This window comes from Natator depressus, chromosome 3 (genome assembly GCF_965152275.1).
Source record: "Natator depressus isolate rNatDep1 chromosome 3, rNatDep2.hap1, whole genome shotgun sequence".
In the NCBI taxonomy this organism is placed as follows: domain Eukaryota; kingdom Metazoa; phylum Chordata; order Testudines; family Cheloniidae; genus Natator; species Natator depressus.
In genome coordinates, this window is record NC_134236.1 from 141,563,927 (window position 1) to 141,580,419 (window position 16,493).

General features: G+C 39.0%; 1 protein-coding gene across 5 annotated transcripts in view; it reads right to left on the minus strand.

Annotated features, from left to right (window-relative positions):
* Nucleotides 1-16,493, minus strand: part of AKT3 (AKT serine/threonine kinase 3) — a 258,369-nt gene that overhangs the window by 83,329 nt on the left and 158,547 nt on the right. For all 5 annotated transcript variants that reach the window (XM_074948930.1, XM_074948931.1, XM_074948932.1 and 2 more), the window contains 3 exons: nt 12,934-13,065; nt 6,552-6,617; nt 3,297-3,365 (listed from right to left, as the gene is read on the minus strand). In XM_074948930.1, the coding sequence (XP_074805031.1) occupies nt 3,297-3,365; nt 6,552-6,617; nt 12,934-13,065 (267 nt within the window). The remainder of the gene's footprint in view (nt 1-3,296; nt 3,366-6,551; nt 6,618-12,933; nt 13,066-16,493) is intronic.

Sequence of the window (16,493 nt, forward strand, 5' to 3'; positions counted from 1 at the left end):
ATCTAACCCTCTGATCTAAACCTCTGAATTGCTCCCTCCGGCACCGCTACACCATATTCTTGAGCCTCCCTTACACTTTAAGTCCTTGGTCATTAGGACAAATTCCTAAACCAGATGCAAACTCCTAGTGTTCAGGTATGATTATGGAGTTATGACAGCTACTAATTTGGCAACTATGCACCATAGGAGAATATTCTTAAAGTGAGAGAGGAGGGAGAACAGTCAACATGGGCCTGTCCAGCATTCAAGCAGAATATGAGGATATATTTCAAGGAGATGGACCCTAAAGGGCAAGCTGCAGAAACTGATACCCATGGGCTGCACATAAGGCTACAAAAATGCAGAGTTCCATTAGCTCTAGTGGAGCCCCTGAAGAAGGAACCAGCAAACCTGCAAAGAGGCCTCATTACACTCACTGAAACCAGCACAGAGTGGATCAGAATTCCATTAGCGCTGAGAAAACCTTCAGGTAAATAGAGAATCTGCATTGACCCAAAACTACTGAACAGAGCACTGAGAAGTCACTACCCATTACCAATGACTGAGGACACACTATTCAATTTATCCACGGCAAAAGTGATATCAAAAATGGTTTCTGGCAGGTGGAGATAGGAACTGAAGGGTATGAATGCCTCTGGGCATCAATCTGGCCCCAGAGGTGTTCCGTGTAAACTGAACCAGGCCTCATCCAACAGACTGCCAGGCATAAAGACTGCAGCTGATGACATTCTTATTGTAAGAGAAGGATATGTCTATAACAAGGTAATCCAGGCCCATGATACCAAGATGCAGCAACTCAAACTAGTGCCATGAGTGGAATACTGGGTTGAATCCATACAAGCTGAAGATAAGGAGAACTGAGGTCCCCTGTGTCAGACATCTGCTGACCTCTGAGGGACTCCAGCCAGTCTCCAAGAAACTGACAAACATTAAGGAAATGCCCTGGCCAAAGGAAGTGATGGGAGTCCAGCAATTTATATTAATGGCCAACTGTCTACACAGATTCAATGCACACCAATAAGTCTGTGAGCCCTTGAGACAGTTAACACACAATTATGCAGTGTGGGAATAGTGAGAGACTCAAGAAGCAGCATTTGAAAGAGTAAAGAAAATCATAAGCCAGGCATCAGTCCTGAGGTACTGCTGCCCTGCAGAGCAGCTAGAGCTTCAGTGTGATGTCTCAGAAGAAGACCTAAGAGCAACAAAGTCAGAAGCCCACAAAATTTGCTATTGGAGCCCTGACAGACACAGAGGCTATGCACAGATAGGAAAGGATCCATGGGCTGTGGTATGTGGAATGGAACAACTCCAGCAGTTCATCTTTGGGCACAGCACAGTTGTGCACTCTGATCAGAAGCTATGAGAAAGTATCATGAAGTCATTGCTGAGAGCACCCAAGTGACGACAACACATTATAGACTCCAGCATGCTGATGTACACACAAGGTATTGTACAAGAAAGTCACTACTGGCAGCAGATATATTGAGTGAGGCATACCTTCCAGAGCACAACACTGATGGCTTTGTGGAACAGGAGATAGAATCTATCAATACATTCACACTTCGGATGGGGGGCCCCAGGCAAACAAACAAAACACTGAATAGGGTGGGGTGCTACAGGCACAAACAGTTCATATTGCAAGGCTGGCCAGATGCCAAGGAGCAAGTACCTGCAGGTGAGGGTTGAGCTGTGTGTGCAAGACTCTAAAAAAAAATTTTTTTTTTTTTAAAGGAAACTGAGCAGTAATCCCAGCAGATTTAAGAGAAAACATCATGAGATAGATACATGCTTCACACCTGAAAAAGGAGGCATAGTTAAGATGAGCTAGTCAGGAATTAACGCCCAATTCGGAGCAGAGCATACACAGAACAGTGTAAGATGTACAACAAATAAAGTAATCAACAGAAGGCGACTACAGCCTCACGAAATCCCATCTGAACCCCAGGAAAAAGTTAATAAAAGTTACATGGTCAAAGCAGGTTACTACTCCAATTTCTGGGAGGTGAACGACCTGGAAAAAAAACTCAGGCCAGAAGTGTCATCAGGAAACTAACGGTTCATTTTGCAAGATATGGCAAACCTGACCTCCTATGCTCAGACGGTGGGTCACAATACACTACATCCAAAACAAAAAGACTCTGCGCCAAGTTGGCAGTCAAAGCCAAGAAACTGATGCCAAAGGCAAAACAGACAGGAAAGGATCCTTCTACCTGACAACATTGGAGCATCGCAATATTCCCTCCCAGGGAATAGAGAGCCGCCCAGGACAGAGACTGATAAGAGAACCAAGACTCTACTTCCCAGGAAGGACTGTCAGCTGCAGCCCAGCAAAGGAACAAAGGACAGTACACTAAAACAGTTAAGGGAATGCCAAGCTAAGTGGACATTCCACTACAACAAAAGAGCCAAGGACCTAAGGCCACTACACAGAGGTAAGCAAGTCTACAGTCCAACCTTCAAACAGCCACACAAAGCAGTGGCACAAGGTAACAGTTCAAGCTGCAATAGAACACAGGTCAAATAAGGTAGGTACAGATTCAGAACAGTGGCAGAGACAAAACAGAAGACAACTGTGGTGTAGTGATGGACGGGAAGGTGAAGACACAAGAAGAACCTCAATCATCAACTGGCCTGACACAGGAGAGTTGGAAGAATTAAGTATATGAGCAATACAGAGGACCAATAGGACACCAACCAACAGAATAAAGGTAGCAACAGGATGGTAGCAAGTGCCCCACCAACAGTGCTAACACAAACAAGAAGTAGGATACCAAAGACCAGCACAACTGAAGAATTATGAGGCCTAACAGGCAGCAATGGGATGGCTCTAAAGGCCACGTCCCTATGGGTGGATTATGTATTAGTAACCTCTGGCCCCTGCAAGTCAAATGCTTGTACAAAAGAGACAACTACAATTGTTAAAAGGAAAGATGTAGCAACCTGCATGGGACTTGGAGGGAGGAGTACAGGCTGCAGGAGGGAAGAGTCTCTAGTAGGCAGTAGGCATGCACATGGCTAGACTGCTAGCTATAACACTAAACTTATTTCTTTGACATGCACTGAAACTTTAAAATAAAACTAGATTTTCAAAAATCAAAGCATGCTTTTGAAAATCTGGCCCTAAACTTTTTACAGGTAGTTTCCTATTTTAAGAAAATTAAATCAAACACAAATAATTTTAAAAAAATCCAGTGAACTTTGAGGAAGTTGAAAAATTCAGGACAAAGTACATCTTTAAAAATACTACCTAATGGCAACAATACCAGTGTAAATGCAATTTTTTTTCTTTGACTCACCTCTCCCCCATTAACATACTCCATCACAAAACACAAACGATCCTTTGTCTGGAAGGAATATTTCAAAGACTTAAAGAGAAGAAAAAACAAAAAAAATTATCTTCACATATGAACCTGATTTCTAGTAATTAGAATGGTAGCAAAAATGTAGTGGTATCTTGTTAAACAGACAAATCTGATTGCTGGAATGTATCATCACTGTTTCCTATGTCTATCTGAAGCACTCTACTATGAGAGCCATTGACAAGAAAAGTCTACACGTTTTGCTCACTCAGCAGAGCGTACATTAATAAGATAACTATTTTTTACTATGTTGCCATTAAAAATAAGCAGAGTTTTCTACTGGCATTTCTAATCCTACTATGAAATGAAATGTCTTCCTCACTTCCAAATGTGTAGTATTAGCCACACATCTTCCACCATAGTCCTCTCCTCATTCTAATACCACCCAAGTCAACTTTTTCCATGGTACCCATAAGAAGAAATATTATAATATTGTGAGAGAAGGGGAGCAAGGAGGAACCTTCAATGTGATCCCTATGTCTGTCTGTCTTATCTTCAGAGCAGTACTGCCTTTATTTTAATGTACTGTACAATGCTGAAGATTTTTTCAGTGCCACATGAATAATATATAGAATTATATATAACTTTTAAAAAGTATTAACATTTATTATTCATATAATTTAAAATCTTGACTTCCCAAGGTTTGAATGGCTCATGATGGGCCAAAGTCATTCCTGGTGTAAATCTGACTATAAATCCATTACAGATATGCATTTGGCCCAATTATTTGAAATGCAGTGTAGCAAGATTCAATGTAATTATGAAAGGATAGATCATGACTTAACAACGTACCTAGAGTAAGTAGAGCTGCACGTTGTTGTGCTGTCCCTAGAGTAGCCCAGGAGGGAGACTGTGGCTAAGGGAGTCAACTGCCCTGCTGTTCTCCCGGCTGCTCTGGGAAGGGAGAAAACTGTGCTGGATCTATACCTGGTACAGCATATAGCTCCCAGACATACCAGCTATGTGACCAGTGGTTTGAGGAGCAAGGCCAAGGCTTTGCCCACTCCCCACCCCTTGTACCCATATGCGTCATATTCTCCTTTGTGCTACTGGACAAGCTGAGCACAATTTGGCCCAAAATGTCTACTTGGTCTGCCAAGTATAGCTATAATGTCAGCCTCAGCCTCCATAAAATAGCTTTTAAAACAGCAAAATGAACAAGTTATCACAATAGGACATTATGCTATACACAGAGTTTATGATGAAATTGAATATCTGAATTATATATATGACTTTGAAGGAAAAAATTAGTACTTTTTAAAGGGAGAAACTAAGAAATTATATCAATGTATGCAGTAGTGACACTATTCCCTGAAGAACAAAGTTAATTTCAGCTTATCTTCCCCCCTGTTTATCTTTATTTAAAAGAAGCTGGTCACAAATTTGACTAAATTTTTTTGTTGGAAACTGCCGTTTCATCAAAACCAAACTTTTTTGTTTTGACAAATTTCCTGTTTGAATTAAAAAAGAAAACAAGAAAACTGAAATTATTAGTGCCCCATTCTCAGCATTTTCAAAACAGAAGTTCAGTTTTTCAGTGTGAAATCACTTCATTTCAAAATTTAATGTTTAGTAAAAATAGTTCAAAAATTAAAGTTCACAATCAAAATGAAACATTTTGAAATTAATTAAACAAAATGTTTTCACTGAACCAATCTAATATTTCTTTCAGATATTTGGTTCATAAAAATTTTCAGAATTGACCTGTCATCCCAGTTGGGACTAGGAAAGCTTTTTGAAATCTCAAATTCCTGCAGAAGGGGAAAACCACTTCCTGACCAGCTTGAGAAGGACTACAAGAGGGGCTGGCTTGGGAAACTCTGGGAAGACCTCATCTATAAGAAGGCAAGAGTTCAAGAACCAGAGTTACAGGATTGACTTGAAGCTGAAGATGAGGAGTTTTCTATTTACTTTCTGCTTAATGCTAAATAATAATTTTGTTAATTTATTTAATCTTTCTTGTTACAAACACTAACATTTTAGGAAATGACCTTCCAGACATTGAGTGTGGGTTTCTTTTATCTTGAGTGAACAAACAAATCTACAACTGGTAAATGATCATATCACTACTATTTGTTCAGCACCATAAGCATGGAAGGCACTTTAAGAGATGATGAATCTACCGTCACATGTTCTAGATTCTGAAATGGACTATGCCAGACATATTCTTGCCTATCTTTATACTCTGAAATTTAAGAAACTTCTGAAGTTCTCATTTCTCCCAATATACTTTTATTATAATGTTTTAATATATCTAGTTTAATATATATCCAAAAAACCTTTATCATCCATATATCATTGCTTTCTAAATGGTTTGTTTATAAATCAGTTTATATATAGTTCATCATGTTCATATTATAATTAGCCTTATTTTCAAAAATAAGAAAGAAAAATCTATAATAGTCTCCTAGATTAACGTTACAACCCACTAAGCATTGTTTTTTGAACACAGTAGAAGACCAGAATAAAACTATTTGTTTTTCTTAATTTTCTGAAAATTTGACATCAATATATTTTTGGGTAAATTGAGAGTGAGGAGGGATTTAACTTAGTTTTATATTGGGAAGCTGGTTTCCTTAACTGTAGACTAACCTTAATTTGCAGTGAACCTCAAATGGATTTAATTTGTGATTCTATTTCCTTTATTTTGTTAATACATAATAAAAATGGTGAATACATTTTATTGTCCATATTACGTATTTTAAAACATTTAATCAGCACACAGTAGACAAACATACTGAACTATTGTTATTCTACTTTATGTTTGCCAGGCACAAACATGTGTTTCAATATCATGCCTTCAATTTCTAACAGTTTAAAATCCACTTTCTTCTAATTAGTCTCTTGACAATGTGTAAAAAATTCTACAACTTAACAATTTTTATTTTAGTGGATAAACGAATCCACACAAAAAAATGCAACATTAAGTTTACAACTAACTTTTTTGCTTTCATATAATTTAAGCTCTATCAAACTATTAGATCCATTAGTATTTCTAAACCACAAACCTTAAATGCATTTTCCAAACTCTAATATTGTTTACCATAAACTCAAGATATTTGCCACCCTAAGTCACATGAGTTATACAAAGTTTTAAAATGCATTTATTTACAACTTCTTTCCAATAATTGTATATCCCTCAGGTTAAAAATTACCCATTTAAAAAAATTATTCTGTATTCCCAATACTTACCGTTAAAAAAGGGTGTCTAGTGTTTTTTAATACTCTGCTTTCTGTAAGAGTGTGAGCCACTTCATCCTGAATAACAAAGGGTTCAACATGAATTGAGAGATGAAAATTAAATATAATTTATAAGTCTAATTTCACTACTTCAGGAAAGACAAAGATACAAAATCTTAAAATGAGATAATTATCAAAACTGAATGTACTATTTCTTTTCAAAGAATTCTATCATTCAAATATATTCTAAAAACACAGGTAGAAAATTAAACGTAGCTCTTAATGTGGAAATAGATGAATTAACACACCCTGTATTTGAGTCCCTATTTTTTCTAGCACTATGGATGAATTATTATACTACTTTCTGTATATGAGGAAATTATTAAGGAATTGATGGTTTAAAAATACAGACAACTTATGGTCCTACACAGTCGTTCTGCTGTGAAGCATCTACTATTACACATGTAACAGTCTACAAGTTTTTATTAATCATTAACTATTTATTTTTGTATCAAATGCAAATGGATAAAATTTGGGAGGCAATTGCATGTATTACACCCAAATTAATCTTAATATGAAAGAAACTAACATTTTCAGAGGCTCTCTAAATTTTTACAACTAACTCATAATTAGAGTAGCAATAAATCTCTAAATGATAAATTAGAGTTTTAAAATAATTTAACTCAATAACATCAAAAACGTAAGTCCGATTTGCGGTTCACAAAGAAAATTCCTTAAAATAACCCCTCTGCTATCTGCATTATCTTAAAAAGGGTAGGAGGGTCAGCAACTTACTGTGTGGGTTGCCTAGCAACTGCTGAATATCATAGGGAATGGAAGATTAGTTTGGTGCGAATCAGAAATATCAGAAATAACAAGCAAATGCATTTGTTCAAAGTATACTTTTTAAATAGCGATAGAAGTAATGAAAATGTAACACTATTGCACTGTACATATTAATTAGTCTAAACTATGAAGAAAAGATACCTTTAAGCTACAAATTAACCAAAGATGGCAGGAGTTATAAATTATACTGAAAAGAAGACTGTCAAAGTAAGAAGTTAAAAATAACAGCAACAAAAAGTTAGTGGTTAAAACTTTATGGTGTCATTTAGTGTATGAAAATGAATAGCACTGAAATGTTGGGTGAATGTAATACTACCACATACAACAGGAAGGCATTAAAACAGTTTAGTGGAGGAACTATGAGGATTTTCTAACACATTTTTAGAAGTTTATCAAAAAAAATTTCCATAAAGAACTAGAAAGGGCAATGTCACGTTATTTTTTAGAACTCTACTTCATATACTTTGTGAATATTCCCCTCCCCCTTTTTTATTGTCTGAAAGTCTAAGAGTAGATTTAGTATCCATGAACAACAACAAGAATTCCTCTCTCTTCACTTCATCATTATTTTTCCGAAAAGCATTTGATGATATATCAGAATATATTTCTGGCTCCAGCAATTCACACTTGAATCTTAACACATGGATTGGCCCTAACTTGTTACAAATCTTTTTCATATTTTTCCTGTTCAGTTAATTTAATAAAACATCTGAATACTTCCCTAAACCTTAAATAAATGTTAATATCAATTTTATATCTTAAATAAAAGTTTACATCGGCTTTGACTCCTTTCCCAAGAAGTCTAAGATACAATTTGAGTCCCTTGCTGCTGAGGTGACAAGCAGTTTCCATATCCACACTCAAGAGAAGATGAAGCGAAGCACAAATACTACTATGATTAGGGATGGGGGAGAAAAGGTCTTCCTTTTCAGTGTGGAAACAAACTACTTACATTATCACCAATAGGATGACTCTCAAATGCCCCTTGATTTTCATGGGGAAAAACAACTACAGTGAAGTACAAAATTCACCTATTATTTAAGATTTATGGAGCTGCTGAAACATTGTAGAGAACTTAACATTCAAATAACAAAAGTAAATAAAATGACATTACAATTCTGCTCTGAACAGTGACTGTAAAAATGGCACCCTCGGATTCAACAGATCTGCTGTCTGTTTTTACTACATCATACATGTTTATTTTTAGTTACTGAATAAGGCCCTCACCCTGCAAATAGTTAAAACGTGCATAACATTACTCGTATTAGGTCAATGGAACCACACACAAAAGCAAAATTAAACACATATTTAAGTGTTTGTAGGATCAGGGCCTAAGATTTTAGTGCACTTTACGCTTGGTACCTCTGCAAAGATCACACAGCTATGAGTATGCAAGGAGGGCTCTATTCCCGCTTACACAAAACACACTGACAGAATTGTTTAAGTTCCAATCAGTTATACCTACGCAAACCCATTATAGGTAGGAGGACTGTGCAGGTTTATTCAAGGGCCTACTTTGGCCTGCAAAACCTTTATTAGTGGTGATGTGGGAAAAAGGACTGAGGCTTGATTTCTCAGGTTGAATTCACAGGACTAAAAGTTAGGAAAAAAACTGTATTACTTGTAAACTGAGCACATTTCAAAACAGCGAAGATTTTCAAAAATAGGAGCGTTAAGTCATTTAGATATCTGCCTGAGTTTCAGAAGTGATGAGCACCAACCAGCCCCAACTGGATATCAATGATCAGTATTCTATATATGGAGATGAGAACATAATATAAGGAATCTCTGACACATAAGCAAACATGGAATCCCACAATGCCATTTGAGACCCATTTGGTAACAATACTATAAAAATCAAGTTATTCTAATTCTTATCTTGCTTCCTCACTCCTGGTGTTCAATTCTGGCACGATTTTCATAGTTGTTACATCACAAGCTTTAGACTTAGAGATTAATACTTTATTTCATTTGAAAGCTAGGATTCCCAGCTGCTTTAGGTAGCACAGAGCATTAGAATGGGATTTTCAAAAGCACTAAGCATTGGCCTAATTCTGCTCCCATTGATTTCAATTAAACCTGAGTTTGGCCAACATGGAATGCTGCTGAAAACCCTATTCTTGAGCAGATAAGAAACTAAGAGGCAGATCCTTAGATGGTGTAAATTGACACTGGAGCACCAGTTGAGGATGTGCCTCTTAGTTTATAGTTTTAGCGATTCTCAAAAATCATGCCAGAATTTAAGTGGTGGGAAAAGAAACAAATTAAATTAAATGCAAAGTTTAGGTCCAATATATCTCACTGTCCTTGAGGTGTAAACAAATGTGTACAAATGAAAGGCTGGGAATTACCAAAGATTTCTAAATTTTGTTTATAACCTCAATGGTTCATGAAGTATAGGGTATTAAAAGCTGTCAATGATCCCATTGGCCCAGGATTTAATAATACTGGTAGCAAGTTCCAGACAAATGCCATGTTTGATCTGTCACGAAAATTGAACTGGGCAGATACCATACAACCTTCCCATAAACAGCTGTGCCATTACATCTCAAACCTGACCCATAACACACCTACTGTTACAATCATAGTTTTCACTAGTGCATATTATACCAAGCTGTTAGTCAACTATGTGATGTACTTAAATGAAGACTAGGTTGACATTGAAGAACTTATTTTAACTTGTGCTCTTAAGTGTCAATTTAAGCACTGTGCTCCAAAGGTTAAATGCTATCATTATTTATAAATCTCTGTGGATATATCTGATGTTAGTGTGCCAATCAACTGTGCCTACCAGCCTGTCATATTTTTGCATGTGGTGGGAAGGGAAAGAGAATCTACCAAATTTTGTCTGAAGACCCAAATATATCCACCATTCTAAACTTCACCAGGACCTCACATCATCACTACCACCCTATCAGCCATGGAAAACTGAACACCACTGCTTCCAAAGTTATTAAAAGTAATCTAGAGAGGTCAAAGTTGAGAGATTAAGGAATGTGTTGCTTCCTCAGACATTAAAGCTACTCGGTTAACATGGGTGAGACCAAACTAACCAAAAAATCTGGGTCTCCGGCACTATCCTAATGGGCAAGCTTCTGCTCTCTGAAGTAAACTGAGTAACTTCATTGATCTCAACAGAATTACTTTAGATTTTCACTAGTTTAATGGAGAGCAGAACCTGCTACACAGAGATAGAAAAATAAGTATGTTATTTTAACTTTATTTTAAGTTCAGTGTTACTGCAGCAGCCATCAGCATAAAAAAGGGAAGGCAAAATATTGGTTTTGTCTAACTGATATAAAAGCCACCCCAACTATGGCACTTTTACACTGGGCAAAAGGGCAAGAAAATGGCTTAAAGGGACTCTAAAGGCCCTGCATGCAGCCAGGTAAGGATTCTCTCAGCACAGGAACTAAGAAAAATAGCCATAAGACTGCCTCCTGGGGACCCCTACACAAGCACTAACATAAGGGCCATGCTGAGGACAAAGGTGTTGGGGGTAGGGCTGCTCTGAAGAGCACTTACACCCATAGAACAAACAGAAGCAGCCGCTGTACACCCACAGGGTTGTCTAAACTGCATTGAGAACTGCTCTAGCCCTCGGAGCTGTCCAGAATCAGGAAGACACAAAGCCACCATAGCCCCCATCCTCCTTGGCTGCAAGTTCTGGCATATCACAGTTCATCCCACAGTTATATTTAAAAGCAAAAATGTATAGAGTGATATTTTAAAAGTGAAATATATAAAATGCATGAGAAAAATCGGATTAGAATTTTAGGGTTATCAGTTTTGCCAACCCCAGGCACTCAAATATCATGAGTCAGGCCAACAAAAATCATCAGATTGGGATTCTTTGGATTTGCCTCCTGACATTGCAGCATCTAGAGTTCAAATTTTTAAACTTTTCCACGTGACAAGAAATTTACTTTCTTTAAGATGAAAGATAAAATTCTCACATAATAATCTGATACCAGCAGCTGGGGTTTTCATAAACCACCAAATATTGCAAAGGTCACAATAAGTTACTGGGCACAATACAGGGGTAACTAGGTGAAATTTAAGGGCCTGTGTTACACAGGAGGTCAAGCTAAATGATTTGACGGTGCCACTGGCCTTGAACTCTTTGAGCTACACTCTACAGCGGGGTGGGCAAACTTTTGGCCTGAGGGCCACATCGGGGTTCCAAAACTGTATGGAGGGCCAGGCAGGGAAGGCTGTGCCTCCCCAAACAGCCTGGTCCCTGCCCCCTATCCACCCCCTCCCGCTTCCTCCTCCTGACTGCCTCGCTCAGAACCTCTGACCCATCCAACCCCCCTGTACCTTGTCCCCTGACCACCCCCTCCCAGGACCCCCCACCCCTAACCGCCCCCCCCCAGCTCCCTGTCCCCCGACTGCCCCGACCCCTATCCACCCCCCCGCCCCCTGACAGCCCCCCCAGGACTCCCACGCCTATCCAACACCCCCTGTTCCCCATCCCCTGATCACCCCCCTACCAACCTCCACCCCATCCAACCGCCCCTTGTTCCCTGTCCCCTGACTTACCCCCGGGACCTCCTGCCCCTTATCCAACCCCCTCGCTCCCTGACCTTTTACCATGTCACTCAGAGCACCAGGACTGACAGCCACGCTGCCTGGCCGGAGCCAGCCCCGCCGCCACACTGCCCGGCAGGAGCTCGCAGCCCCTCCACACAGAGCACTGGCGGCACGGCGAGCTGAGGCTGTGGGGGAGGGGGGACAGCAGGGAGGGGCCGGGGGCTAGCCTCCCCGGCCAGGAGCTCAAGGGCCGGGCAGGACGGTCCCATGGGCCGGATGTGGCCCGTGGGCCGTAATTTGCCCACCTCTGCTCTATAGCTACACTACAGCTTCTCCAGCCGACATAGCCACCGCCACTTGCAGGGGCTGGAGTAATTTAGCCAATGGGAGAGCTCTCTCCCATCAGCTTAGAGCGGCTACATGGAGAGTTTACAGCGACAGCCTAAGAATCAAATAACAACAGTTGGCAATACCAGGCTAGTCAAACAGTAAGTTTAAACTATTTGATCCTGCCCCTTTAACATCAGCCCTACAGGCATAAACTTCAGATTTTTCCTGTCCCACAGGAATGGAAAGTTTTAATTCTTTATCCCATGAACAGTTGCCTTACCTAGCAAGGCAGGGAATAAAATATAAGCTATATTTAATTTCTCCACTTCACGCAAATTACTCTGAGAATGATCCCAGTTTACTTTTAAATAATCTTTTCCTGTAAGCCTACAGTACTTCTCACAGTACATTTTCTTCTTATTTAAACCTGACTTGCACAATCTGTCTGATGCTTTCCTAAACATAGATCCAGACGACCACAGCAAGGATGCATCCAAGTGCTTTCTGTTCATTAGATTGATAAGGCAATGGAAAAAGTCACATGAAGTACAAATGTTAAGAGAACTTAGATCCCTTTACAAACTTATAGTTACCATCAGAAACCACAGGTGTTTTGCCTCTTATATATGGAATTTCCCACCCAAAGGAATACTTGAGCAGAAAAAATATTAAAATATAAGCTTACCTTTGCAATAATAACTTCTTTTTTCAAAATCTTCATCGCATAATATTTTCCACTTGCTTTCTCTCGGACCAAAATAACTTTGCCAAAAGTGCCTTTCCCCAGCAGTTTTAAATAGTCAAAATCATTCATTGTCTGGATGGAGCAAAAATCAAGAATAGGATTTGTACTATGCAGATTCTGATTCTCTCTCTCTCTCTCTCTCTCTGTATGTATGTATGTATCTATCTATCTATCGATATGCACATTTGGTGCACTGCCACTACCAAACAGTACCACTGACAAGAAGTTAAGACCAAGTTATACAAATAGTGAAATTCCACAATCAAATTCAGAATAGTGAAGAACATTTTAGTTTAAGGCTTCAACTACATTCTTAATGCATTCATTAATATAATTATTGCAGTTTATATTCTCTAAAAAAAACCTCCAAAAATATAATATAAGTGATCTTATATATCATATGTAATCATTCTTAGCAACAGCACATGCAGAAAAAATTAGTCTTACCTCTGAAATTCATGGATTCTGCCAGTTTAAGAAAGATTATCAACTCTAGCAGAAGGGAGTGAAGAAATATGGCCACTCACAAGCTTCCTTTAACACCAGGCTGCTGCTGGCTCTGGACTATGGGGTTTTGGTTGTTTTTTTTTTTTTTTTTTTTTAAAAACACCATACATGATCCACTAACTGCAATACAATGCCAGTAACAGACCTTGCAGCTTAGCACCAGCTGTTGGCTGATTTAAGTCTTTGGGTATAGAGTTTACTGCGTGATTGTTTTCAGAACCAGCCTGGTGTTTATGTTTGCATTTTTATTTTCTTTCACTCAACTAAACTTTTACAAAATGGACTCCAAGAAATCAAAATATTAGCAGCAAACAGATCTGGAAACCTTCATATCTATCGATATAAGCAGGCAGGGTAAAGAGGCTGATGAATCTGTTGAGTCTACCATCGCTCACTCCGTCTTTACATGATGGGGTTAGTTATCCTGAGGAAACCATCCTGAAGCCTCTTGATAACTCTTTAAAAACAGTTTTGACGTTACAGAAGGCACTAATAAAGGGTGTCAAGATACTGTGAACACTGAATACAGACTGAAAACATGAAAACAGAAATTGCAAATTTAAAAACTATATAAAATACTCTAGTTTTTAAGAAAGTCTCTAAAAAAAAATTAAAAATCTGGAAAATAAGGAACCCAGAAATCACCAACTGTTAGAAATCCAGGAGTGTTTAAAAGGGGCCAAGCCAGAGAAAGGCATTTAGGAGCTGCAAGTAACAACCTAATCCACTAAATCTGATCTTGTCAGTGAAAGGGTGCTCCTCACTCGTGGTTTTGCTTTGAGAGAAATGGTATTTAATGATAATTCTCCCACAACTTGGCTACTCTCAACACATTTCCATGCCTAGGTATTTTTGTTCATACCTAATAAAGACCGTGTGTGCACGTGCATGTACACACACACACACACACACACCCACCCACCCTTCTCTTATGAAGGAAAAAAGAAGATTGCTTGTATAGACAACTAGGCCTCTCATCTGTCACACATCTCAAATGACAACGATGCACTAGGCTGCTTTTCCACATACATGCCTTGCTAAGGGCCTGTCTACAGTGGCAGCACTTTAATGTGGCTTGTGTGGTTGTGGCGCACCTCTGGGAGAGCTCTCCCAGCGCTCTTAAAAAAAAAAAACCCACACACACACACCTCCACAAAAGGCACGGCTCCCAGCGCTGGTGCACTCTCTACACTGGCGCTTTACAGCGCTGAAACTTGCTGTGCTCAGAGGTGTGTTTTTTCACACCCCTGAACGAGAAAGTTGCAGCACTGTAAATTGCCAGTGTAGACATGCCCTAAGTGTCATACATTGGCGGGAGGGGAGAGAAGCGAGGGAAGAGACTCTCCCATAAAATAACCTTTGGTCCCAGGTAATGTGTACTCAGCTGGGAGCCAGAATACTATGGGTTCTGGTCTCACCTCTTCTACTGATTGGTGTTAATATTTCTATGTACTGTCTTCTTTACTGACCAAGGTCTCATATCCCTACCCTAGGGACAGGAAACTATCATTCCCCCCAGATTACAAATAAGGTAATTGAGATGTTGCACATGGCCACTTCAGGCAGATGTGGAAAAAGAACCCAGGTCTCCAAGACAAAAGCAATGCAAAACTCATCCACTTAGCCATGATGCCTTTAGAATGAGTGTGCAAAATCTGCATGCTTGACTGTGATGTCTCTAACCACTAGATCACACTGCTGCCAGAACCAGAAACAGAACCCAGGAATCCCAATATCCAACATCCCACTGCTGTCTCACCTACACTTGTGTAATCCATTGGCCAAGCATGTGTTATTTCCCTCTCTAGGGCTGATACACATACAAAATAAAAGCCTACTTCTGTATCATTCACTCCTTTCATTCAAGTGGCAGAGATCTGTGTTGTGGCTCTGAAGCTCCTAGGTTCAAATCCTGCTGACAATCCATGGGGGAAAAGACGGTGAGTGATTATGTAATTAAAGTCTGTTTATAAATGCATATGCACAAGGGGCATAACTAAAGTTGCACCAACAAAGTTAATTCTGGCATTTCCTAGTACTTGGCTTTGCAACTTTAATGCTCAATGTAGAATTTTTAAAGCTAAAATATAAAAAGATACAAGACCACCACTTAAATTAGCACATACAGGATGACTAAATATCTCATGACATTGCTAAATACCTCATGACCTCTTGCTGTAGGTCTCCGGTCTGAATCCAGTCCAATTCAGTGGTACTTAAATTTTGTTCCCATCTAATGTATGTTTTGTGACTACTATATAAGAATATTTTAGTGAATCACATTTCCTGCTTGGCAAACATCCTATCGTGCTTTGCACTACTTGGTAGATTCAGCAGAGATGCTCAGAACTGTGTAGACCATGGAGAACAAAATATCCCTGTAATCCTTAGAAAGAACTGTTATTTATCAAGGCCAAAACAGACCACTGTGATCATCTAGTCTGACCTCCTGTATACCACAAGCCACAGAACTTACCTGAATTAATTCCTGTTTGAACTAGAGCATATTTTTTAGAAAACTGTCCAGTCTTGATTTAAAGTTTTCCAGTGATTGAGAATCCACCATAACCCTTGGTAAATTGTTCCAGTGGTCAATTATCTTCACTGTTAAAAACGTGTCCATTAATTCTAGTCTGAATTTGTCTAGCTTCAACTTCCACCCACTGGATCATGTTGTAGCTTTGTCTGATGACTAAAGAGTCCATAATCAAATTCCTGTTCCCCATGAAGGTACTTACAGACTGTGATCAAGTCACCCCTTACCCTTCTTTTTGTTAAACTAAATAGATTGAGCTCCTTGAATCTATCACTATAGATTCTAATTTTTTCTAATTCTTTATTCATTCTCATGGCTCTTATCTGAAACCTCTCCTCTTTATCAACAACCTTCTTGGACTACATTCTTTGTTCCTAGATGTATATATTTACATTTGGCAATATTAAAACACTTGTGTGTTTGTGCCCTGCCTCCCAAACAATCCAAGAGGTTCTCT